Raw genomic sequence first — 25401 nt, forward strand, 5'->3', positions numbered from 1 at the left:
CAGTCACTTCACATCTCTGAATTTCAAAAGTGCCAGTAGAAAGTGAAGCAAGGTCCTCCTCTGTCACCTTCTTCCTCTGGTTCCCAGAATTCAATTAAAATCTCGTTTCTTCTTGCCTGATCCAAAGTCTCAGGGATGAAAGGAACCAGGAATACAGGAAGCCCGTACAAGAGAGATTCTCCTAGATCCAGAGAGGTATCTATCTGGCAGAGGAGCTGGGCAAAGCTCATTTGATGATGAAAGAGAGTCAGGTGGATAATGAAACAGGCCGCTTCACAAAGCCCTCCAAGTAGCCCCGCCTGGCTGAAGCCTGTAGGCTGTTCACAAAATAAAATGATCCCGTACCGTTGTAATTACAGATTTATTGCTCTCTCCCTTCAGCCATGAGCCTCTCTACCCATAGTTCTGGCAAAGCCCGTTCTGGCGCGTTACCATTCAAACATAATCAAAACCCACAGCAAGCTACCCGTTACGAAGGCATTAGCACGAATGCCAAGGGAACATACTCCAAGACTGTGGAGGGGCTGATAGGACTTCCTTGATTGTATCTTTTTATTTATGAGGCATAATTTATGAGTGCCGGGGAGCAAACTGTGCTGACTGATGACTAAGGCGCGCCAAGGCCATAAATCAGAAGCCATGCAAGAAGTGTGGGTTGTGATCGAATCTATTGAATTAGCTGTTGGCCCAAGCCAATACAGGTATTGGAAAGACCCTTTTAATATCTATTTGTCTCCCTCGTGGGAGCGAGATAACCGTCACATTCCACACCCCTGGGGAACAAATAATTTAATTGTTTGCCTGTTAACATGCAACCTATTTACTCTACTGATTAATGACGGGCATGACTGCTCATGTTCTGCCTTTTATTTTTAATTTCTGACGTGAATTGTTAATGCCATATTTACATGCTCTGGTTTGTATAAACAGTGAGGTCTCTTCCCTGCCGCTACATGAAATAAACTTGTCCTCAGAACTATTGCAATGATGTTCGGTGAAACATTCCACAAGGAATGTTTCTAATCGGGCATTCCACAAGGAACCGTGTGATAGGACGCCGGCAACGCTTGTAAAGAGCACGTCATGCAAGCGTGAGGTCATGAGTTCAATCCCCTAGAATCTAGTGTAAATGTAAATAAGGAAATAACAGTCAGCCAGTTTAGTAGCACATATTTGTAATTCTAGTGCTGTTGAGATGGGTAGGATCCCTGGGTCTCACTGGCCCATCAAGCTCCAAGTGAGAAACCGTGTCTCAAAAATTAAGAAGAGGAATTTGCAGAGGAATCAGCAAAGACACCTGATTTTACCTCGGACTTAGCACGTGCACATATTCACGTAGGTTTCCAAGATGGCAGTACCTATGCTAATACACACTGTACTCTGTGAAGTGATGTAGGAACATGAGTATGCCTAGATTTCTGTCCTTGGTCCTCTAGCATTTTGCAAAGAATACTGGATGTAAGAATCAGCTGGCGGTATTCTGAGAGCCCCGGTTCTGAGGTCCTCTGACCAGAAATGCTGGTGCCAGGACCTGAAATGACATGGAAGACCCTGGACAGCAGCAGCTCCTAGCTTACTCCTCTGAACGACAACGTCTGCTTTCAGAAAGCCCTTGCTATGTTCACAGCTGCACGGGGACGGCAGCTTAGTGGCAGGTGTTCACACTTCACGTAATTAAAATTATTTAAGGCAAAATACAGTAATTAGTCTTTGAGGGAAATGAGTAAATTAAAAGAAGAGCTCCGTATTTTTAATGGACAACAAGAAAAAGGATGGTGGCGGTCGGTAGTTAGATTAAATACACATTGCACTGAAAACAGCCATACGTGTACATCTAGGTAGCAAAGCAAACTGACATTAGCCCTGTGCTGATCATGTGAAGCACAGAGTCTGCGGCTAAACATTCCAGTTATTTTTATTTATTAAAAATATCTTTCTACATCCTGCACTGGAACATTTCCCATTGTTACAACAGAAACATTAAAGCAACCCAGCTTGGTCCACTCTGACTTGGTCACCTTTCTAACAATTCCCTGTCGGGAAGTTCTAAGTTCACTACATGCACACATATAAAGTGTTATCAAATGTAAACAACGAGCCTTTCGGTGGAAACTGTAGCCACCATGAGTTTGTTTATTGGGGAAGAACCAGTATGTTTAGGGGATTCCCTAGGTGTACACAGTTTTTTATCTCCACTCTCCATTATGGAATTCATAGTAGACAACTCCATATCTGTTCGGAACATACTTGACCTTCTGGTTTTTTTATCGATCCGTTAATGCTAAAAGGACCGGGAGCTGGAGACAGCAATTCTGTGGCGGAATGCCTGCCTCGCATACGTTAGGTCCCACGTTTATCTCCTAGGATGAAAAGCCAAAATCAAACCAATACACTGTTCAGAATTTCCGGTCTGTAATCTTTGCATCATTTTCATCCATGTTAGTCGGCTTCCTGCTACTACGACACATGCTAGAGGAAGCTGTAACACCGGAAGTTAACCTGTAACACCAGAAGTTAACCTGTAAGACTAGAAGTTAGCCTGTAAGTCCTACCAGCCCAAGGACTTCCTGGAATGTTGGGAGTTGTAGTTCTTGGACAAAAAAACAAAACCACATGGAAAAATATGGTAGCTGTATGGGTTTGTCCTTTAAAATCCCCTAAAACGTATGTCTCAGGGCCACTAAGCTGGGAATTCCAGGAAGTAGTCCTGACTAAAGCCCATCCTGGTCACTATTTAATTAAAAGCTTGCTTCAAATTTGGTTCAAAGTTATAAAACTGGTTTTTCTCTTGCGAATCTCAGAATTAACAGTAACTTACGGAGGGTGATAATCACGTGGGCTGTTTCAGAAGTGGCACGCATAGCCACCAATGTCCATTGTTTCTGGGCTTGTGGGAAAACACAGCATCATGTTAGGAGGGCACAGTGGAGCAAGCTGCTCTCCTCATGGAGGCCAGGACTAAGGGAGAGGAAGTAAAATATATCCTTAAATGACACTCCCCAGTAACGACTTTCTTTTGACTATGTCTTGCCTCCAAAACTTGCCATATCCCCATTAAGTTCCCAATCCCTAAGTGGCCTGATCCAGTCTCTTCCCAAAGCTGCCACCTGTGAAGATGGGTGCTCTGCGACCGAGCCTTCGACACGTGAACTTTTTGTAGACATTTACCATAATGCCACAGCGTCAAGTGTTACCAAATTCAGTAACCGTGTCTAAAAGAAATCGTAGGCATAATCTGTGTTCATGTTTTAATTATGAACCCAGAATTATTCTTTAGCCCATGCCTTGCTTAGCTGTACCTAGATTTTTCTTCACAGGGACTAGGCATGGAAGGGGAGAGGGCGTCAGAGCAGATGGAGAAAGGTTACCATCACAGCTTCTCTGTCTTGTCTTCCGGTGTTTGGTATAACACACGTGGGCTCCTTTCCTGCCTGTGAACCCCACCATGTCAGATTTCTCTTCCCAGTAACCATCTCCATTTTCACTGTAGCTCATGTAAATAGGCTGATCCTGCTTTGCATAAGCATGTTGATTTATGTGAATGCTATTTTGATCTCAAATTGATTGAATACTAAAAAGGAAGTCGGGGAGGGGGGGAGAGCAGTATGCTATGAAGGTCTCTTGTCAAAGACAAGAGAGAACACTAGTTCCTACGTACAATCCCTGTGAGAGCAGGAATTCTATATTGTCTGAATTTTAGAAGATAATATTCCCAAATGCACCAAAACCTGTACTCTAAGGCCCACTTGTTTTCAAGTATAATGGGCTGAAGTTTGGAAAGGCAACCTGAGTTTGGTTCCCAGTACCCACACAGAGCAGCTCATAACTCCCTCCAATTCCAGCCCTGTGGGAGTGGCCTTCTCAGGAAGCTGCAGTCATGAGCACATGCCTACAGTCTGACAAACAGACACATGCCTACACTCTGACAAACAGACACCCACAGTTAATAATAAAGCTGTTAGTTTACATCACATCTTGAAAATAAGACTCTGCTTGGTCAAAGGAAGGCAGGAAGGTCAACGCTGACTCCCACGGCAGCATTAAAATCCCATGGTAGATCTGCACGGCAAGTGATGACTATTAACATGTTAAATGAAGACCACAATTGGGAAAGAAGGGATCCTAAAGAGAGGAGGAAGAATGGGAGGGGGGCTGTTTAGAGGGCGGCCATGACCCAGCAAGAAGACAAGATGGCAGGGAACAGTAGTGGGTAGAGAAGCACAGATAACAACAAAAAAATAGTGACACAAATGCATGAAGACGCCACCATGGAATCCACCTGTGTTCTCGCTTTAAAAATTAATATTGAAAAAGGGAAGTGAGCCCTCTCAGCCCTGGCCAGACTGTTCCCTAGGCTTCCTTCCATGACCCTTCTCACCTGTGTCTCTGCCCAGCCTCTCACCTGCATGGCGGCTGTCTCCGTGGGCACTCAGCTATCTGCTGGATTTGTCTGCTATCAAACCTCCTCCTACAGGCTTCCTTCTCGTGACCCTGACTCATATCAGCACACCCTCAAACTGCCAAGAGCCCGTTCCTGCCAGGGGATCTGATACTGACCTTTGCACGCTACTGTACATCTTTCCTGGAACTCTTGAGTCTTGCCAGTCTCTGCTGTCAGTGGCTACTCCATAGCATCCCTGCAAGCTTGCTGTTTAAGGCGGCCAGTCTCCCTCACCAAGCCTGGCGCCCTCCCTCTTGGGGCCTCACATCTGACCTCTTCACTAATAATCTAGCCTTCTACCCTACCTTAGGACCGACCTTGGCCTTTTCAGAGGAGACAAGAGCAGCTTGGGAGGGACTCTGACTTGGACACTAGCTGACAGAAGCCACACTGTCATGGAGTGAGCCTCCTGTTTCTCACTCCCCTGCCCATCCCAGGGAACATGTTCAGCTGAGACAGTTTACTCAACATATCTTCCACCTTGTGACTTAAGGAGCCTGACCTAATCTAGGCTTTCAGACCCAGGGTGTCTTATGTTCCCATGGCAGCGACCTGCAGAGTCCAAAGCTCAGTTTACCGGAAAGAGCACAATTTTAGCCCCCACTCATGGACTCTTACACCACACACACACACACACACACACACACACACACACACACACACACACACAATGGGATGTTTTAGAGCACTTCAAAACAAGGCAAGTAAAGAAATGTGAGTGAATGTGAGCAGATCAGGGAGGGGAGGGAGGGATGGAGAGAGAGAGAGAGAGAGAGAGAGAGAGAGAGAGAGAGAGAGAGAGAGAGAAGAGAGAGAGAGAGAGAGAGAGAGAGAGAGAGAGAGAGAGAGAGAACGAATACACTCTTTAAAGAAGTGGTTTCACTGGGACATAGGTTACATTTGACAGCGGCTCCCCTTCAGAAATTTGCTTTTACAAAGGCATATGCCCCAGAAAGAAACACAGACACTGTTAGGCCTTGGCCTCCGAGTTAAAGGTCTGTGGCGGTTGTTTCTTCTCTGCAAGCTGATGTGATGCAGGGATAGGAGAAGAGGAAACTCCCACCTCAGGTTTTCCTATATGGCTTGTTTTTAAACATCCCGCATGCCTCCCTACCATACGTACAAACTCAGGCAAGCTTTCCTCGCTCATCCTTAACGGGCCACGACAATTTGTTGTTTTTAATAAACACAGCAAAAGACAGTCAATGAGAAAAAAAATTCCCCAAACTTGGAGCTGCACTGGAGAGCTTAGTAAGGAACACCAGTAGGAGACACAGTCGTCTTGCGTTGCTGTCTCCATCGATCATTCTGATTGATCACCTCGTGGTTGGCTGCTATTGGGTCTAATTTAACCCTATATGCTCACACATCCATCCACTGGGTCTATTGCACCTGACATTCTACAAATTACTCACTCATGCAAATGGCGACCCAAGGCGACCTTTTAGGATATTCGTGTTTAATTATACAAATGGTTCTTGATAAATAAGATTACACATCTCCCCATATGTTTATCCCCTCCTTGATTAAAGGAAATTGGATTTTCATGCAGATTTAATGGAGACAGTGTTTAAGAATTGCTGAGTTTTATGGAGTCCAGGAATCCATCCACTCTGAAGGAACTAAAAAACAAAACAAAACAAACGCCATTCCACTGCTCCACAGAAGCAGAGAGGAGCATTGTAGCCAGCAATCTACCTGTGAAGTTACTGAAACCCTAGGGAGTTACTTTCTTGTTCTATGTTGTGCTATGATCCTTTGTAATTACAAACTTGCAAGATCCAAGTTCATCCTATTCCTTGTGTTTTATGAAAAAAGAGCCAGGATATGTTTTGTAGAGCCAGGCATGATGAGGTTGGAGGGGTTCCCATGGCAAGGCATCCCTTCCCCCTGAGGTACCAGCCATAGGGTATAGTATAGAATAGAGGTTACTTATGGTATGTACACAGAGAGAGGTGGGGGAGGGAGGGGAGGAAAAAGGAAGAGGGAGAGAGAGAGAAGAGTTTACCCAGAGGGAGCTATAGAGATGGCTCAGTGGTTAAGAGAACTGACTGCCCTTCCAGAGGTCCTGAGTTCAATTCCCAGCAACCACATGGTGGTTCACAACCATCTGTAATGAGATCTGATGCCCTCTTCTGGTGTCTGAAGACAGCTACAGTGTACTTATATATTCATATACATTAAATAAATAAAACAAGAAGAAAAGAGATCAGCCAGGAACAGAGAGAGGGGGTAGAGGGAAGGGGAGAAGGGAAGAAAGGGGTCAGAGAGAGAGAGGGGGAGAGGGATGGAGAGGAGGGAGAGAGAGAGAATGAGAATGGGGGTGTATGTGTGACAAATAGTCCCTTTTATAGAAAGCCAGGCCTACCTGGCAACTGTTGGGTGGAGCCCAGAGGAATACAGCACCATTGTCTTGTGTTTAGCTGTTTTGGTGGCTGATTTATCTACTTTTACCTTTTAATGAGACCTGCTGTTACTATGTAGCCTAGCCAGTCTGGAACTCATTCCAGAGCGGAGACTGGCCTTGAACTCCCAGAGATTGGCCTGCCTCTGATTCCAGAGGGTAGGATTAAAGGTGTGCACCACTAAGGCCACACCCGGTCCTCTTCTCCTGTGTGAGGGGACCTTGGTTGTAATTGCTCTTGTTGATTCTCTCTGAGGTATGGGCAGTGAATTCTGCAGGCAAAGTGGCAAGTAACTGGACATGGTGTAGAACCGGACCTGCCCCGCCGGAAGGTCTCAAGGCGCCCACATTCCACACTGTCTCCTCCACCCAAGCGGTGGTCAACATCAGTGCACCGTCGAAACCCAATGGGAACATCAGCCTCTTCAGGGTCTTCTCCAACTCCAGCGGGACGCATGTCATGGTGAGCACACAGCTCTAAGAGCTAACACAGCAAGGCTCTTCCTAAAAACCACTGCCTTGGTGCTCCGGCTCCTTGCCTTCCTCCCTTCCCGTGAGTCTGCCTTCACTTGCCCTCTGAGAAACAGGAGTCCTGCTGTGAGGCTGCCCCCTTTAGGGAACAGAAAACATCTGAACTGCAGTGACAGGGATGGTACTAAAGTCTCCAGAGATGGAAGGAGCAGAAACCGTTGTACATTGATTTAATTTAGACATTAATTTGATTTAGAAAAATAGAGGCCAGGTAGTTGAAGAATGGCAGCCAGTCCACAAGATGAGGTGGATGGAGTGAATGTTAATATGGAAAAGGAAAGAGGAAGCAAGGAATGTTCTGGGGCCCCCGATTTTGATACACTCAGATCTCTAAGGAAAGGAAAATCCAGTCTCTGTTAGTGCCTTCAAGAGAACAGTGTTGTCTTCTCAGAAGAGGCAGACCACAGAGCATAGCACTGACCCCACTGCCTACATTAACACATCTGAGGGAAGTCAAGAGCTAGAACTGAGCGTGGGGGATCTCACACTGAGCTGTAAGCTGTTGCAGAGAAGGGAGGCCAGGCTAGAAACAATGAAAAGCATTCCTGTTGTAAAGTGAACACACTAAGGAAGCAAAAGCAGCTTGCCAAGCCAGTTGTTTCTGTTCAAAGGGATGCCAAGACCTAAACCCAGCTAGCAAGCACACTGGGAGGGGGACGGAAAATTCACTCGGTGTTTATTCTAATGTGGGTGGTGACTGTTGTCGTTTCCCCATTGGTTGGGTCTCACCTCACAGTCTGGAGATTGGCTAGTTTTAAAGGAAATGAAGGGAACCCAGAGGGAGGGATAGGCTGTTTAAGTCACTTAAATTCAGAGAATGGGGGAGTATATGAAAGTTTTTCTGGGTAGGGGTAGCAACATATTTGCGTAAGGGTTTACAAGGTGAGGAAGATAAAAATATTTTAATTTCTTGTCATAAACAAAGTTTTTCATTATTTGACAGGAAAGACTTCCTGATAGCTAGGAACCCCCAGCTAAGCCAGTACCTGCATCTTGTAGGTGGGACACTGAAAACTGCCTACTCTTTTGCCTCTCTGGTATGGCTGGGCTCTCTCCCCTGTGGCTCAGGAATAAGTGGAGATGAGAATACTTTGTTCCCAGTATTACATTATGAATTATTTAGACCAATTTAGGAAACGATTTGAGCAAGTGTGGAGAAATCCTCTGAGGCCAGCATGCCCGGTGTGGAAACACAATTTCCCAAGAAGCACCATACACAGGCAAGGCTCCCAGTGAATGCTAACGGAACATTAGCATATGTTCTACAGGGTTTCATATTCAATAAATATAGATGATGTAAATACAATCAGCCCTTGATTATCCATGCTTATAAAATGATAATATTAATAAACCCAAATAATTTCTATGTGGAGCGCATTGTATGCATTTAAAAAAAAATAACAGGTAGCTCCCTAATTATGTTACTCATGTCTATGTGGAAATTAATTCCCAGCTTCTGAGCACTTCTTTTCCAAGTGAGGTCAAAAGTTTGCTCCAAATAAGTCAAAAGTTTGTAGCTCGACAAAGACAGGTGGCTTTGCAAAGCCACTCTGAGAGGAGGCGGGGCTGGCAAACATTAAATATTTGCACCCGCCTCTGTACGGGTCCCAAGGCGTTTTGGATACGTAAGTTCCAAGCAAGTTATTGTAGTAGAAGGTGAAATTTAGTGGTAAAAAAGATAATTCAAATACAGATTATGATTTTTTTTCACTTTGTTGCAAGGGAGAGACCCTTGGAAAGTCATTGAATTCAACCTATATTTTGTGTGCTTGGCTCCATTTTCGTTCCAAGGTTAGGTAAGGGATAACATCACGCCTTATCACCTCTTTCTTGTTAACTGTTCTGTTTACTGGACTCTTACATTATAAACATGCCACCATCCGGATTGCCCATGCCAAGAGTTAACATTCTGCTGAGTATCTCATTGCTTCTCCCAAAGTGCCCGGCATGGGGTCATGTGACCCCTGTCTCTGACTTGTGACAGTCTCATCTGGTCCTCTCCCCTGCAGCTGTCTGAAGGCATGGCCACCCAGCAGACCCTTCATGACCTGAGACCCTTCACCACATACGCCATTGGAGTTGAGGCTTGCACTTGTTTCAACTGCTGCAGCCGAGGGCCGACAGCTGAGCTGAGGACCCATCCTGCCCCACCCTCAGGGCTGTCTCCTCCCCAGGTCCAGACGCTGGGCTCAAGGATGGCCTCCTTCCAGTGGGCTCCCCCTCAGCTCCCCAATGGTGTCATTCACAGGTAACTGTCAGTGGAACAGATTAGTAAACCAAACACAACAGGGCACAGAGGCCTATGACTGCCCTGCAATCCCCAAAGAGTGCACCCAGAAGACAAAGCACTCGTTTGAGAAGCTTTGTTCCTTGAAAATTATTTAAGCCACGAACCAACCAACAGAAAGATGAACAGCGAATGCATCTTGAAACAAGCGACACAGTGCACTGTGTCTGTGTTCACTCATAGAAGACACTGCCCTGGGGGTTCTCAGGAACCATGCACTCACTGCCGGCCTTAGCTGCAGCAAAAGAGATCTCTGTGATTAGCTGGGAATTGCTCTGACCTACATTAAAATGTCAGAAGGGGCCACCGTCTCAAAGAACAAAAAAGTCTTCACTCGGAATACTCTGGAGGGAAGGGGATTTTCTTTATTCTACATAAAAGACAACAATGAATCCCCCTCAAGAGGGCTAAACACCTAGACTCACTGGGTAGAGTTCTTACCATGTTTAAGAACCCATGTTTGGTCCAAAAACCCACACAAAAAGCTAGGTGTGGCAGCCCATACTTAGATGTCCCAGTGCTGAGATGGCAGAGGTAGGTAGAGCCCTGGCGCACCCTGGGCAGCTGGCCTCGCCTACTTGGCAAGCGCCAGACCAGGGGGAGATGGTCTGTCTCAAAAATTAGGTAGAGATGGGTCTGGAGAGATAGCTCAGCAGTTAAGAGCACGGCTCTCAGAAGATCCAGGTTCAATTCCCAGCACCCACACGGCAGTTTACAACCATGTGTAACTCCAGTTCCAGTGGTTCTTACGCCCTCTTCTGGCCTCTGCTGGCACTGTGTGTACATGCCGTACAAGCATACATGCTATACAGGCGTATATGCAATCATAACGCACATACTCATAAAAAACAAGCCTTAAAAAAGGAACAGACAGCTCCCACAATTGTCCTCTGATCTACACACGAGGTACTCACACCTGCTTGTGCACATGTATGGAACAGCCACACACCTATACACAGACTAGCTTCTGTATGACAATCCACGTGTGTACATGATTACGCTCCATATATCTTCCCACACACCTTCCTACACATCTCATTCCCCTACAGCAGCAACTCAGGGTCTCTGAAAGCAGTTTCCTGAAAGTGGGGTTTTCAAAAAGTTTGCAAAAATGTCTGCCCCCCCGCCCCCCAAATCTAAGCAACTTTGAAAAAGCAATGAAACCCACTACCTGTCTTCCTTCTCCACACCCCTGCCTGTCCCAGCTATGAACTGCAGCTGCACCGGGCTTGCCCTCCGGATTCAGCCCCACATTGCCCTCCCAGTCCCACGGAGAGGAAGTACTGGGGCCCTGGGCACAGAGCCAGCCTGGCAGGGCTTCAGCCTAATACGGCCTACGGGGTGCAAGTGGTGGCCCACAATGAAGCGGGCAGCACGGCTTCCGGGTGGACCAGCTTCCGCACCAAGAAGGAAAGTAAGTACCCGGGCTATTCCCCGCACAGGAGATGCCGCATGTGAGCCGGGGAAGCCCGTGTGAGCCGGGGAAGTCCATGTGACCGGAAGTTGCATGGAGTACCACTGAGACAGCACGTCCACAATGACTAGAGCCAACTTCATGGCATTTACGAATGTTCAGGACAAGTCGGTAGTCTAGGCTAGCCTGGAACTTACTGTGTAGGCCAGGCTGAGCCGCTCCCATGATGTCTGTCCTTCCACTGTTGAGAATTTCAAGTTACACCGTAGCAACGCTCAGCAGGCAGAGGAGAGAGAATGGGAGGTGGGTGATCATCACAGAGCTCATCATTCTGTTACAAGTAGGCAAAGAGCCCTGGGCAGACGGATAACAGTAAAACGTTAAGAGTTTTAACATGTATTGCCCTTTAAATATAATTAAGATTATAGGGCTTAATTTTTAGTAATGGCTAACTTGACTGACAAGCACAAAACTCCTGATTAACTGACAACCAGAATTAGCCAGTTTCGTCCTACCACTGGTGAGCACACATGGTTAGGTAGTAGATGTATTCTGATTATAAAGGCAGTGGGCGTGGAGTTACTTTTGCAGCTCTGGGTTCAAGTGCCTGGTCACTTCCTACCTTGACCTCTGAGAAAAATCAGTTTATTTCTTTCTTTATAGTTTTTAAAAATTTGTGTGTGTGTGTGTGTGTGTGTGTGTGTGTGTGTGTGTGTGTGTGTGTGTGTGTATGCACATCATAGTACTCATAGAGACCAGAAAAGGACATCCAATTCTCTTGGAACCTAACTCCGGTCCTCTGCAAGAGCAGCCAGTGTTCCTAAACTAGTGAGCCGTCTCTCCAGCCCCAGGGCCCAATCTTCACTGGGGTGTTTCGAGGGTTAAATGGCATCAACTGTCTCAAGGCACAGCCCCACTACCTGTTTCCTCAGACCCCTCCCGGGCAGCTACATAAACCTGGGTCTCCATTACTTTGATTTCTTGCTCTTTCCCTCATCGACGACTCCAAATCCTAAAAGACAGAAATCACATTTATTTCCTTAAAATTTGCAAGTTCCATTTTTTTTTTACCCTGCTAGGACACAGGGAGGTTTATTAGACCAGTGTGGTAGAAGAGAGCTTCAGAAAAATAAATCTGCGGATTGGCCTGTGAGGCAAAGCAGGCCCAGGCTGGAAACACACAGCCACTGAAGAGGGTTTTACGACTCTTGGTTTGGGTGGCACATTGCTATTCATTCTCATTCTCTCATTCTCTCTCTCTCTCTCTCTCTCTCTCTCTCTCTCTGTCTCCTGCTGTGAAAGATAAGGCGCACAGGTGTCTTTAGGGTCTAAACCATATGTTACAAAACATAATTATCCCGTACATGTTGTAACCTTTGACATGAATAATGTAGCCAATGCATTCACACCCCTCCCTTCTTAACAGCCAGCTGGGGCGAGATATATATATATACACACACACACATATATACATATATACATATATGTGTGTGTGTGTATGTGTATATATATCCATATCTATCCATATATATCTATCCATATATATCCATATATATCTATATATATCCATACACACATACACATATATATATTATATATATATGACTTGATACTTTATAAATATCTTGGTTATTTTGGAGAAAGCAAGGTCTCCTGAAGCCGATCTCTTCCCCTCTGTGATAGTTCATGACTCCATTGTTCCCTCAGCAACATATTCACCTTGACGATGAACTACCATTGAAGTCTCCCGTTCCGTTTCAGCCAGGAACTTAAAACAAGAAGAGAGGACACCTGTAAATGTGTACCAGGTTGCCTCTAGGTCTGACAGAATGCCAGGAGAACCGAGCCTGATTATGTACTAATGTACTCGGCTACTGAAGGATTAGTCAGGGCCATGAATTATGAGGCTTGGACTGGTGTTTGTGGCCTTTTTTAACTATCTTAGAAATGGTTCAGGAAAAAGCTTTAAAATGAATGGGTACCAAAAGAGCACAATTCACCATCTAAGCAGTTTGGTTTGGTGCGAAAAAAGAAAAAAAATTAACTTCACCTAGTCCTTGGGGCTTCATAGCAATAAATATTGATCCGATATGAAAAATAGCCGTGTACTGTAGTTAATAGCATTAAGGACACCTCATCCGTCGGAGAGGGAAAATACAGCAAAATATGAGCCCCAGGTTATGTTGCTAAGCAAACCCATTGTGTGTTAATAGTTTTATTTATAAATCAGCACTGGCCATTGATTTTCGGAAGCAGCACAAAGCTGCTGAGAGCATTTCATACGCGTCCCCATTGGCCGTCCTCCTGCTTTCCACCCCAGTTTGTTATTTCTAATGGGTTTCTAGCAACACCCAGGGTTGTTTCTGTCTGGTTGGTTGGTTGTCTGATCTCCTATACTGTTGTTTACACTCTTCTAAAAAGAGCCCGCTCATCCATCCCGGAAGTTCCCGTGTCTAGGAGCTGTGCTTTTCTCCCCCACAGTGCCTCAGTACCAAGCCCTGTTCTCAGTGGACAGCAATGCATCCACAGTGTGGGTAGACTGGAGTGGCACCTTTGTCCTGAATGGCCAGCTAAAGGAGTACGTGGTCACCGACGGAGGACGGAGGGTGTACAGCGGCCTAGACACCACCCTCTACATACCAAGGACGGTGGATAAAAGTTAGTAACCGACCCTCTTCTCTGTAAGGTGCTCTGGTCCCCAGCTTTAGGAAATGTCAAACCAGAGAGGTGACTTGAGGGGGCTCGTCACCAAAATTTCTCGGTTTATAAGGCCACTGTCTGTAGAAATCCCACAGCTCAGAATATGGCTCTCCTCCTTGTTGGTTACTGGATACATCCTGGGACAGCGCTGTCTCCAGGAGAGTTGAGGCTGCAGGAAGGAGGGAAACCAGAGGGCAGGTCCATTTCACAAGACAAACAGCAACCAACACGCTTAGTCATCAGCTGTCCTGGAAACTTCCAGGGTGTCCCCGCTGTGTCCCCACTTGCCGACAGTTAGTTTTTACCATCCTGGGAAGAGGGAACCTCAGGCAGGAATGGCCTCCATCAGATCGGCCTGTGGGCACATCTATGAGGGATTTTCTTGTTTCACCTCTTGTTTCTTGTGCCCTGTGGGTGGTGCCCTGCCTAGGCATGGGGGGCTGGGCCATGTACAAAAGCTTGCTCAGCAAGCCAGAGGGAACAAGCCCACTGGCACTATTCTGCATTGGTCTCTACTTCAGTTCCTGCCCTGACGTTCCCCGGGGATGGAGTGAAACCTAGAAGTCCAAGCCAACTAAGCCTCCCCACCCCCGAGTCACTTTTGGTCATGGTGTTTATCAAAGTAACAAAAAAGCTACCAGAACACCTGGTGACCATGTCCAGCCCTACAGTCCCAAGTGAGGGGCTCCCCAAACCTCGTGGGAACAGTCCCTACCAGAACCTTCCTTGCCTTCCAGGACTACCCATCCTCCTTTCTAGCTGTATTTATTCCTCTGTCTTGGTTTTCATTTGGAAACAAGACTCCACAAGGTACTCCAGGTTTTCAAGTCACCTGCATGGTCACAGGGCCAGAGGAGACTAAACCGTCTGAAACATGCATTGGATTTAGACCGTAAATCAACCCTGGAGTGTTTGGGTCCTTGAATGGCCTCTTTGTTGAAGCTGAAGGATGACTCCCTTGCTGCATTTGTAGAGTTTTAGCCCAAGTGAGATACACACACACACACACACACACACACACACACACACACACACACTGTCACGGCTGTTGGTCACCCAGGGCAGCTTGCTGTAGAGGGAAGATGGCCTGACAGTTGGCGGATCTGGGTTCTACCTGAGTGAGCCTCCAACCATCTGTGTGACCTTGCAAGAGGCACAGGGTCCTGGCAAAAGAAAAATCGAAATGGGAATTTGGATCACATGGTTTGGATCAGTCTCCTTCTGAGCTCTCTCCAGTCAAGAATGGAATTCCTGAAAGTCTTAAAAGGAAAAGGTGTTGATCCAGTGCAGAGCAGGCTCTGCTTCCGTGTGGTCCAGGTCCTCTGCCAGCATTGCCCTGCCACTCTGGGTAGACGCTCTGGTCTCTCCCCACCCTTATGGAAATGCTACCATCAGCCCCTCTGCTGACTGACTCTTTAATTAGAACTTTGCAAATTAGATGTCAGTCAGCTTTTCCTCGCCATGCCTAAGACAAGCTTACGAAGAGAAGAGATTTATTCTGACTCACAAGGGCTCTCGTTTGTGATCCGCTGGCCACAGCTTTGGGCCTGTGGTGTGGTAACACATGGTAGAGCTTCTTCAAGGTCTCCCTCCCTCCCAGCAACATCACTTCAGGGAAAAAAGAATCACTACCGTGACATAGTTTGCCTTTGCAGAACCTTTTGCATCTAAACCGTCTTAGTTTCCCTTCTGGTGCGTCCCTGACACAGGGAGTTAAAGGGGAGAGGGATTGTGTTAGCTCACAATTCCAGGTTACAGTCCGTCGCTGTGGGAAAGTCAAGGCGGCAGAAACATGAAATGGCTGGTCCCATTCAGCCAGTCGAGAGCAGAGAGAAGGAATGAATGTGTGCACGGATGGCACACGGGACCCACTCTACTGTCCAGTAAGGTCCAGGAACCCCAAACCAGGAAAAGGAAATGGTACCACCCACTTTTAGGCTGGGGTCACCCACATCAACTAACAGTCATGACAACCCCTCACAGAACTGACCACCACGGGTAACGCTAACAGTCAGTTCGCTCTGGGGTGTTAGTTTCATGGCTCTTTCCAGACGACGCCCCTGTTAGCTGGTGGTAAACACTGGACACTTACCCGGTCTTTCTTTTGTCTAGCTTTCTTCTTCCAGGTCACCTGCACGACAGACATTGGAAGTGTTAAGACTCCATTGGTCCAGTATGATGCCACTACTGGATTTGGTAAATGTCTCTCTTGTCTCATGTTTAATGTCGCAGCTACTCACTGTCCTCAAGAGTCAGGCAAATGTCTGTGCCTAAACACTGCTAATACATAACTGGTAGACTTTATGGAAGAAAATGGTGTGTCACAAACAGAGAATGAAGGAAGGAAAGAAGGAAACAAACTTTACGGGTCCTAATGAGACGTCTGCTAGCTAAGGAATTAGGGTTACTCTCAAAAGCCAAGTCACTGAATTGTCAGTATGGCCAACACCAGAGAGACCTGATTAAACTTCCCTTCTGAACAAATATTTTATCTAAATAATTTTATAACTTCCTCTACAGAATGGTGGCAGTGAGAGTCCAGGGAAGGTAAGAAGGTGGGAGACAGTAGGTGGCCAATTCAGTTCCCGATGGGCCAAATGATGTTCTGGGGTCAGAGCCTAAAGTGAACTGGGGACCTTTCTATCCGTATCCTTCATGGGTGCTGATGGCTTACAGGCTAGGGAGATGGCTCAGCGAGGGAAACCCTCACCACACATTCATGAAGACCTGAGTCTGAATCCCCAGGACCCACTTAAAGGCAGGGATGGCGTCACAGTCTGTAATGGCAGTGCTTCTGAAGCAAAATGGGAAGTGGGGACAGGAGAGTCCCTAGACGCTCAGAGGCCAGCTAGCCTAGCACACCGTTAGCAACAGGAGCCCACGTATCAAATAAGGAGGAAGGCAAGGACTGTCACCCAAGGTTGGCCTCTGAATGTTTCTCCCCAACCCTCCTCCCCTCTTGTTTCAGTCAGCAGATATTCTTTCCCCATACTGTGCATATTTGGGCATGCTGTAGATCCCAGAGCTAACATGGCCCTTCCCATGTAACTAATCCCATTGTACTCAGAGCTGTGAGACAGAGAAGTCTTCATTGGATAAACTTCAAGAAATCCAGGTTCCCAGTTGGGTAGTCCAGGAATCCTCTGCAAACCTGTGTAGATGCTCAGTCACTCAAACGTGGTCTTCTACCCATGCCTGGCCGGGACGTTTCCTTCAGTGTGTTTCTCTGCTTTACGTGCGAATAAGAACCAGCTCTGAGTGCTCCTTAGTTACATAGATCCTCAGGTCCCTGACATATATACGTGTGGGAGGGGACAGAGGACTGTGGTCTTTGAAGTAAGTCCTGTCCCCTGATTCTGATGCTGGGCCCCAGCACCCCGTGGGGACTGATTCGTATTCCACATCAGTTCAGAGTCAGACTCCTTTGACTGTGGTTAGTCAGCGTTTTCTTTGTAGCCAGCTTCCAAACACAGGAATTCACCCCAACTCTGATCCTGGCATTTGATCAACAAGGCTAGGCCCCCAAACTAAAATTAAACTCTGAAAGGAAAATGGAAGGCTAGACAGAGTCCCGTTTCAGCCTTTATCACGGGGCAGGGACTTTCCAGTCAGCTCTTGAGACAAATGGAGCTTCTCACAGTAGGGAAAGCAGGGCTGAAGGTAGCCCTTGTGTCTGGAGGAGGTCTCTTGGCAGAGCAGAGAGGGGAATTCAGTGGACTGCTGGTTCTGAGATGCGCTGCCCAGCATACAACTCTAGTCACTTTTAATTTTCATGCTGTAATTTCTAAAGAGTCCCTGTTCTGTTGCCTGAAGGCAGCCTCCAAGCGGGAAAGAAACAGACAGAGTCTCCCGCTGCTGAGTTTTCCCCTTTGGAGGCTCCCTCCAGGCACCCTGCCCTTCCTTCCCTGTGTACCCCTGAGCAAAGAGCACATGGAGCCAATTGGATGTCCCTGGGGTCCCAGCCCTGTGCCACGCACACGGAAAAACTTAACTCCTTTCTCCTGCAAAGCCAAGGTTCAGTTTTCAAACACCGTACGGTTTCTCACCGTGAAAGCGCTTCCAGCCTGCTGGAGATTTGTCTTCAACCCTTTGTTTCAGAAGAGAGGAAGAAGAGGCCCAGGGCATCAGTGACTTTTCAAACCATGTCACCCTTGGGTTCACAAAGGTGTACCCTCCACTCGGGGTGTGAACTTCGTTTAAGTCCCCTCCTAGCATTCTCCCTGAGGACGTGTATGCAAAGCCCTGGCACAGCTTCCCTGCCCTCTGACTCTGACCTGCTCAAAGCTGGGAGGAGTCCAGAGAGCAGAGAGCACAGGGCTTTCAGTGCCATCAGCTTCTCCTCTGCCTCTGGTCTTTGGCTTTCATTAGGCAGGGCTTTGGTTCTCGGCTTCAGGCCAGCCCAGGCAGTGGCTGCACCATAGTTATGAATCTCTGAAGCTATTCTCAGCGAAAGAACGACAGCTGATGTAAGACCCTCCTCACCAGTTAGCCAACCAATGGCATGATTCTATTCATATACTGACATATACTGTTCTTTAGGGAGCCCATGGCCCCTTCCCCCAACCCCGTGTCGCTCTTCTCTCCCCACATATAAGGTAATTCTACCCATCATATCTAGAAAGTCTCAGAGCTCACTGTGTTATCCAGCTTTTCTTCACTGTCACAAAAGATCTGAGAAAAACAACATAAGGAGAGGTTTATGTAGGCTCAGGGCTCCAGAGATTCAGTCCAAAGTACACCCTTCATGTCATGTCCTCAGTGACTTACTTCCTCCAACCAGGCTTCACTGTGTCTCAACAGCCCATCAAGGCACAACCTTGCCAGTGGATTTGCCCATTGGTGAGGTGAGAACCTTAATGATATAGTCATTGACCCGTCCCCAAACACTGCTGTCCTAGGGACCAAGCATCCCGCACAGATGCAACCTGGAACACTCACTGAACTTCGTTGAATGTTCATGTGAACTTTGTCTGCCCTACGCTTAGAGGATAACATCAACGTTAGCACACAGATCTAGGAGAGAGGCATAACTGGTCTTTTCCTCTATAGGAGCTCCCCCAGTATATACGAGATGACTTTTAGAACGTTGGCTAATTAACAGAGGCCAAGCGACAAGCCATGGGAAAACTAGTAGGAACATACTGTTGATATTCTCAATGGAAAAGATCTGATATCTCAAAATCCAGTCTGCACATACCCTCCGAGGAGTAGAGCTGTTGCCTGAGGTGAGGGAGCCTTGGGTCCCCTCAGTATGTCTTGGTGACTTGTGAGAGCTCACTGCTCAGGAAACACCATTGGTATACTTGGGTATACTCAGCACATGTCTTGGTGATTTGCTAGAGCCCACTCACCGCTCAGGACGTACCGCCAGGACGGGGAGGCCCTCTTCTAAAGATGGCTCTCTCCTGTCTACCAACCACTCTTTCTAAGGTCATGGTGGTCTGCAGTACTGAGAGCTGCTAACTGTCTCCCTGCAGCACCCCCAAGCCAGCACTCTTGCTCACATGCAATGATTAGATTGGAATCAATCACAGATTCTGCTTCTCAAATAACAGCACCCAAAACCACAAGGTTGCCTTCTGAAAGACTTTGTTTCCCTGGGTTTTGCAGGCCTGGTGCTGACAACTCCTGGAGGAAAGAAGGGAGCAGGCACCAAAAGCACAGAGTTCTACAGTGAGCTGTGGTTCATTATGGTAATGGCCATACTGGGCCTGATCTTGCTGGCCATTTTCCTGTCCTTAATTCTACAAAGAAAAATCCACAAGGAGCCATGTATCAGAGAGAGACCTCCCTTGGTACCTCTTCAGAAACGAATGGCTCCACTGAGCGTCCACCCACCAGGGGAAACCCATGTGGTATGTATGGAAAGACAGACTTTTCCTGGTGTGGCCAGGAAATGCTTTTATTCTTATGAATCCACTTATCACTCTCACGGCTGTTTGGAGAAGTATTTGTGCATAAAGTCATACTAGCAAACAGGTGATTTAACTTCCTTTCCAGTTTAGATATCCTTTAAACCTCTTTCTTGCCTAACTGCTCTTGCAAAGACTCTGGTACTGTGTTAACAGCAGTAAGGATGGGTAGGCATTACTGTCTTCTTTCAAAAAAGAGAAATACCTTTTCCTTTTGTGATTGCTTTTATTGCCTTTATTCTGCAGAGGCAGAATGTTCTTCTATTGATACAGTGTATCACATTTCTTGAGTTGTATATATTGAACCACCCTTGCATGCCTGGGACCATTTCCATTGATCATCACACATGTGTGTGAAGGAAAATACTATTTGAGGAGTCCATTTCTGATGATGACTTGGAAAGCAGTTAAAAATAAGTGTCTTGTGCACATCTGCACTTGCACGTAGGCTGGTTCAGGTCTCTGGTATATAAGCATCAACTTGAACTTCAATTACTAATATGTAATGAGAATGTTTGCTCCTGTGTTTATTGGGGATGAGTCTATAGCTGTGCTCTGTGTGTGTGTGTGTGTGTGTGTGTGTGTGTGTGTGTGTTAGTACTGTATGCTTTATTGTATTGGTTTCTATATTTGTCTGGTTTAGTATCAAGGTAATGTAAGCTTCATAAAGAGTTTGAAAGAATTCTGGTTATCTTGGATTTTGGAATAGTTTTTCAGTGTATAGAAACAGTTATCCCTTAAAAAGTTTCCAGTAAAGCCATCAAATCCCGGACATCTTTAGAGGGAAGATTAATGTTTTAAAGATTTTATCCTATTTTTAATTATGTTTCTGTATCTGTGTATAAATATATGTGTGTGAGTGCAGGTACCTGCAGAGGCCAGAAGGCATCAGATTCCCCTGGAGCTTGAGTTACAGGCAGTTGGGAGATGCTCTATATGAGAGCTAAGAACAAAACTTGGGTCCCCTTCAGGAGCTATGAACATTCTCAACAGCTGAGTCATCTTCCCAGCCCTGAGATGAAAGAATCTTAATTGTTTCAACACTATTTGCTGACTACTAGTCAGATTTTCTGTTCACTTTGATTCACCTTGGGGTATATTGTGTATGTTCAAAACTTACTGATTTCTTCTAGTTTTTCCAGCTTTTCATAGTTGTTCATAGCAGATTTTATGACTGAATTTCTCTGGGGGACCATTATTACCTCTTGGTTATTAGGAGTGTATTACTCAACTTATACATATTTGTTCACTTTCCTTTCCCCTTGTTCTTAGATTGCAGTTTGAAAATGTCATAGTTTAGAGTAGAATTCTGATATAGCAATCTTATTTCAATTGATTGAGTCTTTATTTGTTGCTTAATCGCTCTGTCCTCAAGACCCTGATGAGGGGAATCTGTGTGCTGCCGGTGGATGAGCTGTCCAGTACCTGTTGGGAATGTTAGCTTTGAAGTACGTTTCTGTGCAGGTGTCTTTGATGGTTTGTGTTTGCAAGATGTGCTCAGTGAGGAGATCTGGAAGTTGAAATACCCAGCTCCTACTGAATTAGTCTGTCCTTTACGTAAGAGCTAAATTTGCTTTGTATTGAGAAGCCATGTTAGGCACTGTCTGATATTGCTGTGAAGAAATACCATGACTAAGCTAACATATAAAATTTAAAGGTACTAAACTGGGGGCACAGTTAACAGTTTCAGAGGGTGTGTTAATGATCAGCATGTCAGGGAGCACAGCAGCAGACAGGAATAGCACCGGAACAATAGAAGAGACCTTATAAACTGAGACAACCATGGTGGTGGAGGGAGTAAACCTGGAATGGCTCAACCTTTTGAAACTTCAAAACCTCCATTAGCAAATCTCCTAATCCTTTCCCAAGAGTTCTACCAACTGGGAACCAAACATTCAAACATGAGGACCATTTTCATTCAGACCAGAACATGGACATATCTTTACAATTAGTGTGTCACTTCTTGAGCAGGTACTTTTCTATGATTATCTCTTTGTAAATACTTTATTTAAGATTTATTTTATCTGAAATGAATGTAGCTATTCCTGTCCCATTTTTTTTTTTAGCACCAGAGACTGAACCCAAGATCTTGCATATACCAGGAAAACACTCTGTCACTGAGCTACATATATCCTCCCCACCCCATTTTTTGGTTTTGAGATCAGATTTCCCTTAGTTGCTTAGGCTGGCCTTGAACTTATGATCCTCTTGCATCAACCTCCCCACTTACAGGAATTACAGACCTAAACTACTAAGCTCAGATAATTTTCTGTTCCCATTTGTGTGATATATATTTTTCCAAACTTTTATTTTAGTATACATGGTGTATCTTTATAGTGAAGCAATGAAGTGAATTTCTTGTAGGCAGCATATAGTTGTGTCTTAGAATTTTTGTTTGTGCTCTTGCTTTATGTACCCTGGGAGGCTAGAATGCCTTGCAACTCATAATCCTTCTGTCTCTGGTTCTTATCTACTTAAATTATAGTTGTATACCACTATATCTGACTTGAAATTAATTATTAATTTTACCAATCTATCATCTCTTGATTGGTGACTTTAATCCATTTATAGGCAAAGGTATTCTAACATCTTCTGTCATTTTGTATGCATTTATTTTTTTTTTGGTACTTTTTTTTTTTTTTTTTTGGAGCTGGGGACCGAACCCAGGGCCTTGCGCTTCCTAGGCAAGCGCTCTACCACTGAGCTAAATCTCCAACCCCCATCTTCTGTCATTTTGATAGCTGTATTTTGCTTTCCTCATATTTGTTTGATTTGGCAGCATCTAGTTTTAAATCTCTTTGGGGTGCTGTTCCTATGAGTCTTACACATTTGTGTTTTCACAACAGCAGTTACCATCCCCTCATTTCTAGGTAGAATGCCTCTGTTTCTTACTATTGGCAAATTCCTAAGTTCCTTTTTAGATAAGACAGGAAAGACTTTATTTTAAATATGCAATACCATTCTCTTCTAGTTATAAATTTTCTGTGAGCCCCTTAATGTTTTAAGAGTTCTTTGTCATACACACAATATTTACTAAAATATACTGTGGTTGAGAGCTATTCTGGATGAAGCTAGTTTGGGTTCTTTCATTGATATCCTTATCTTTTAAGATTTTGGTTTTTTAAAATGTATTATTATGTTCATATATTTATACAATATGTATTGATCATATCCATTTACCATTATCTCCCTCTAATTCCCCCACCATTATCCATCTTCTTCCAAACTCAAAATGCTTTTTAACAATTTGTTATTAATACCAATCTCCCAGTACAACTGAGACTGCTCATATGTTCATGGGTGTGCAGGGCTACCCCCTGGAGCATGGGAAACCTATCAGTGGCTACATCCCCAAAGAAAACCATGTTTCCCTCTCTTAGCAGCCACCAACTGCCAATAGCTCTTCTGACAGGAGTGGCACATGCTGGAATGTTGACTGGCTTAGTCTTGTGTGTATAGCCATAGCTGTTGTAAGTTGGTCTCTGCAACAGCCATGCCCAATCCATAGGTTACATACAGCTCTCCTTCCCACCCACCAGCCCTTGGGGAATTTTCAGCCATTATTTTATGAGAGAGTTTTGTCAGCACCTTTTTCTTCACTTTCTGTAATTCTCAAGATGCAAATATTAGGTCACTAAAGAGCCTTGTAAGTTTCATTGGCCCATTTTCATCCTCATGTGCTAGTATCAGTAACCTGTCTCCCAAGTTCTGAATTCTTTCTTTAGTTTGGTGTATGGTATTGTGGAAATTTTCCTTCAAAAATTTTTTTTCATTTCATCCATGAAAGGCTCTTGATTCTTTTCCTGACTTTTCTCAGTGAATCCCTCGCTCACCTTCCACACTATCCCATCATCCTTTGCACTGTTTGCCTGTATTTATATCTTAGTTTCCATAGGATCATGTTTATTGTTTCAGGAACTTTGCAGATTTCCTTCAAATTTGGATGTGTTCTTGGGGAATTCTTAATATGTCTACAGTAACATTTCTTCTTCTATTTCTATAAAGTCTTTTTTATAGGAAAAAGGTTGTTGTCTATATGAGACAACCAGATGACAGCTTAAAACAGTGTCTCTTCATCTTTGGCTCGTTATCAGGTGTGTCTGAAGTCCTAACAGTCTAGACTGCAGCAGTTCGTGGTGGTACTGATTTGTTTTGAGGTAGACATGGGCTTAGAAGGCCTGTGTCTGTAGGCCCAACAGACTCAGCTCCAGTAGCACTAGGGCAGTGAGCAGCTGCCAGTCTAGGTAGCATGGGTACAGAGAGAGGCATATTCTTTGGGGCAAGCACAGGAGATGTGGAGCATTGTGGCCCAGCAGTGATAGTTCTTGAGCCCACTTAGGATGGGCCTCTTTTCAGGTACCACGGATGTTAGCATCATGGGCCAATCAATTGTGGACCTTCCTCAGCCCTGTAGGCAAGGACGATGCAGAAGACAGGGAATAAGCACACATGGCACCATCAGATATGGCTCCAAGTCCATGGGCTGCGCTGTCCCTTCCCTAAGTTATCTAGAACACAGAGTTTCATTTAGGCTTGTGCTCTGCCATACCGACTCCTAGGGAGGACATGCAGACAACTTTCTCTTGGTCTCACAAGTCAAGTATGGGTGGTGCTAAGGCTTGTGGCTCTGTTCTCTAATGGCCCTACTGCTTCAGAGCCTGGATGGAGATGTCCCTAAAGGAAGAGCTGTTGCGGGGTAACACTTGTGAGGCTGATAGTTACCTTTCTGAATTTGATATACACAGACTCTTTCCCTGAACCCCAGAGCCAAGCTTGAGTGATCACCCTTTTCCACCTGTAGCCAGTCTTTAAATTACCAGCTAGGAGGGAGAGCTCCTATAGATCCTCTTATGCAGAGTTGACAAGGTTAGAGCCACTGGTTACTGTGTTCTGAAGCCAAAGGAGTTGCTCCCAAAGCACAGGTGAAACTGGTATGCTCCTACAATGGCTGCAGTCTCAAAGTTGCTAGATGGGAAAAAGTTGCTAGGGGAGCCCCCTAGATCACACGCAGTGGAAGGTAAGTGTTGGTGGGGGCCTGGGCCACTTGTGTTTCTGGACCTACTGGGTTTTCCTGGTACTTTCTGTCTGCTGTATCTATGGAGACATGAATAAAACCAGGGATTTTCAGCAGTGGCTACAGTCTGACTGCAGTGTAGAAAGACCCTTCCCACCCCACTCAATTTGTGAGCTTGTGGCCAACGCAGCTGCTGGACCCTGTGAGAACAATCGTCTGTCCAGAAAGGTAAAGACACATACTGGCCCAAGTATACATACTACCACTTGGATGAGGCCTATTGTTTGGCTTCTATGCCAAGATGTCATCAAGAGGGGGCTGTTAGGGCCTGGGTATGGTCTTGGGGAAGGTTTAAAGTAAGTGTCTTCCTTGGTTCATGGGAATCACTTCTCTGTTTTATTTTAATTTGTGCTGAGACTGAATGCAGCACCTTGCACATGCTAGGGAAGTATTCTGTCATTAAGCCACAGCCCTACCTAGGAGTTGCTTTTACAACAATCATCTCCCCACACCAGAGTTTGTGCTTCTAAGTTCTGTGAATGCCTCAGATTGCCTGTTTGATGGCAGCAGCATCTGGTCCCATCCCTGACAGGACCCCAGTGACAATGCTGTGCACTGCTCCCCTCTATGCTGTAGGTCACTTTCTGCTGACTGTTCCTCTTCGGGGTTCCTATCACTTCTGATGTCCAGAGTTCATC

At 45.6% G+C, this 25401-nt stretch overlaps 1 protein-coding gene across 1 annotated transcript in view; it reads left to right on the top strand.

Moving 5' to 3' along the window:
* The window catches only part of Ush2a (usherin), a 666484-nt gene that overhangs the window by 638110 nt on the left and 2973 nt on the right, over nucleotides 1-25401 (top strand). The window contains exons 64-69 of the mRNA NM_001302219.1: nucleotides 7102-7308; nucleotides 9386-9624; nucleotides 10869-11077; nucleotides 13559-13735; nucleotides 15890-15973; nucleotides 19388-19632. Coding sequence (NP_001289148.1) covers nucleotides 7102-7308; nucleotides 9386-9624; nucleotides 10869-11077; nucleotides 13559-13735; nucleotides 15890-15973; nucleotides 19388-19632 — 1161 coding nt within the window. The remainder of the gene's footprint in view (nucleotides 1-7101; nucleotides 7309-9385; nucleotides 9625-10868; nucleotides 11078-13558; nucleotides 13736-15889; nucleotides 15974-19387; nucleotides 19633-25401) is intronic.

Source organism: Rattus norvegicus, chromosome 13 (genome assembly GCF_021556685.1).
Source record: "Rattus norvegicus strain SHRSP/BbbUtx chromosome 13, alternate assembly SHRSP_T2T, whole genome shotgun sequence".
Lineage (NCBI taxonomy): Eukaryota > Metazoa > Chordata > Mammalia > Rodentia > Muridae > Rattus > Rattus norvegicus.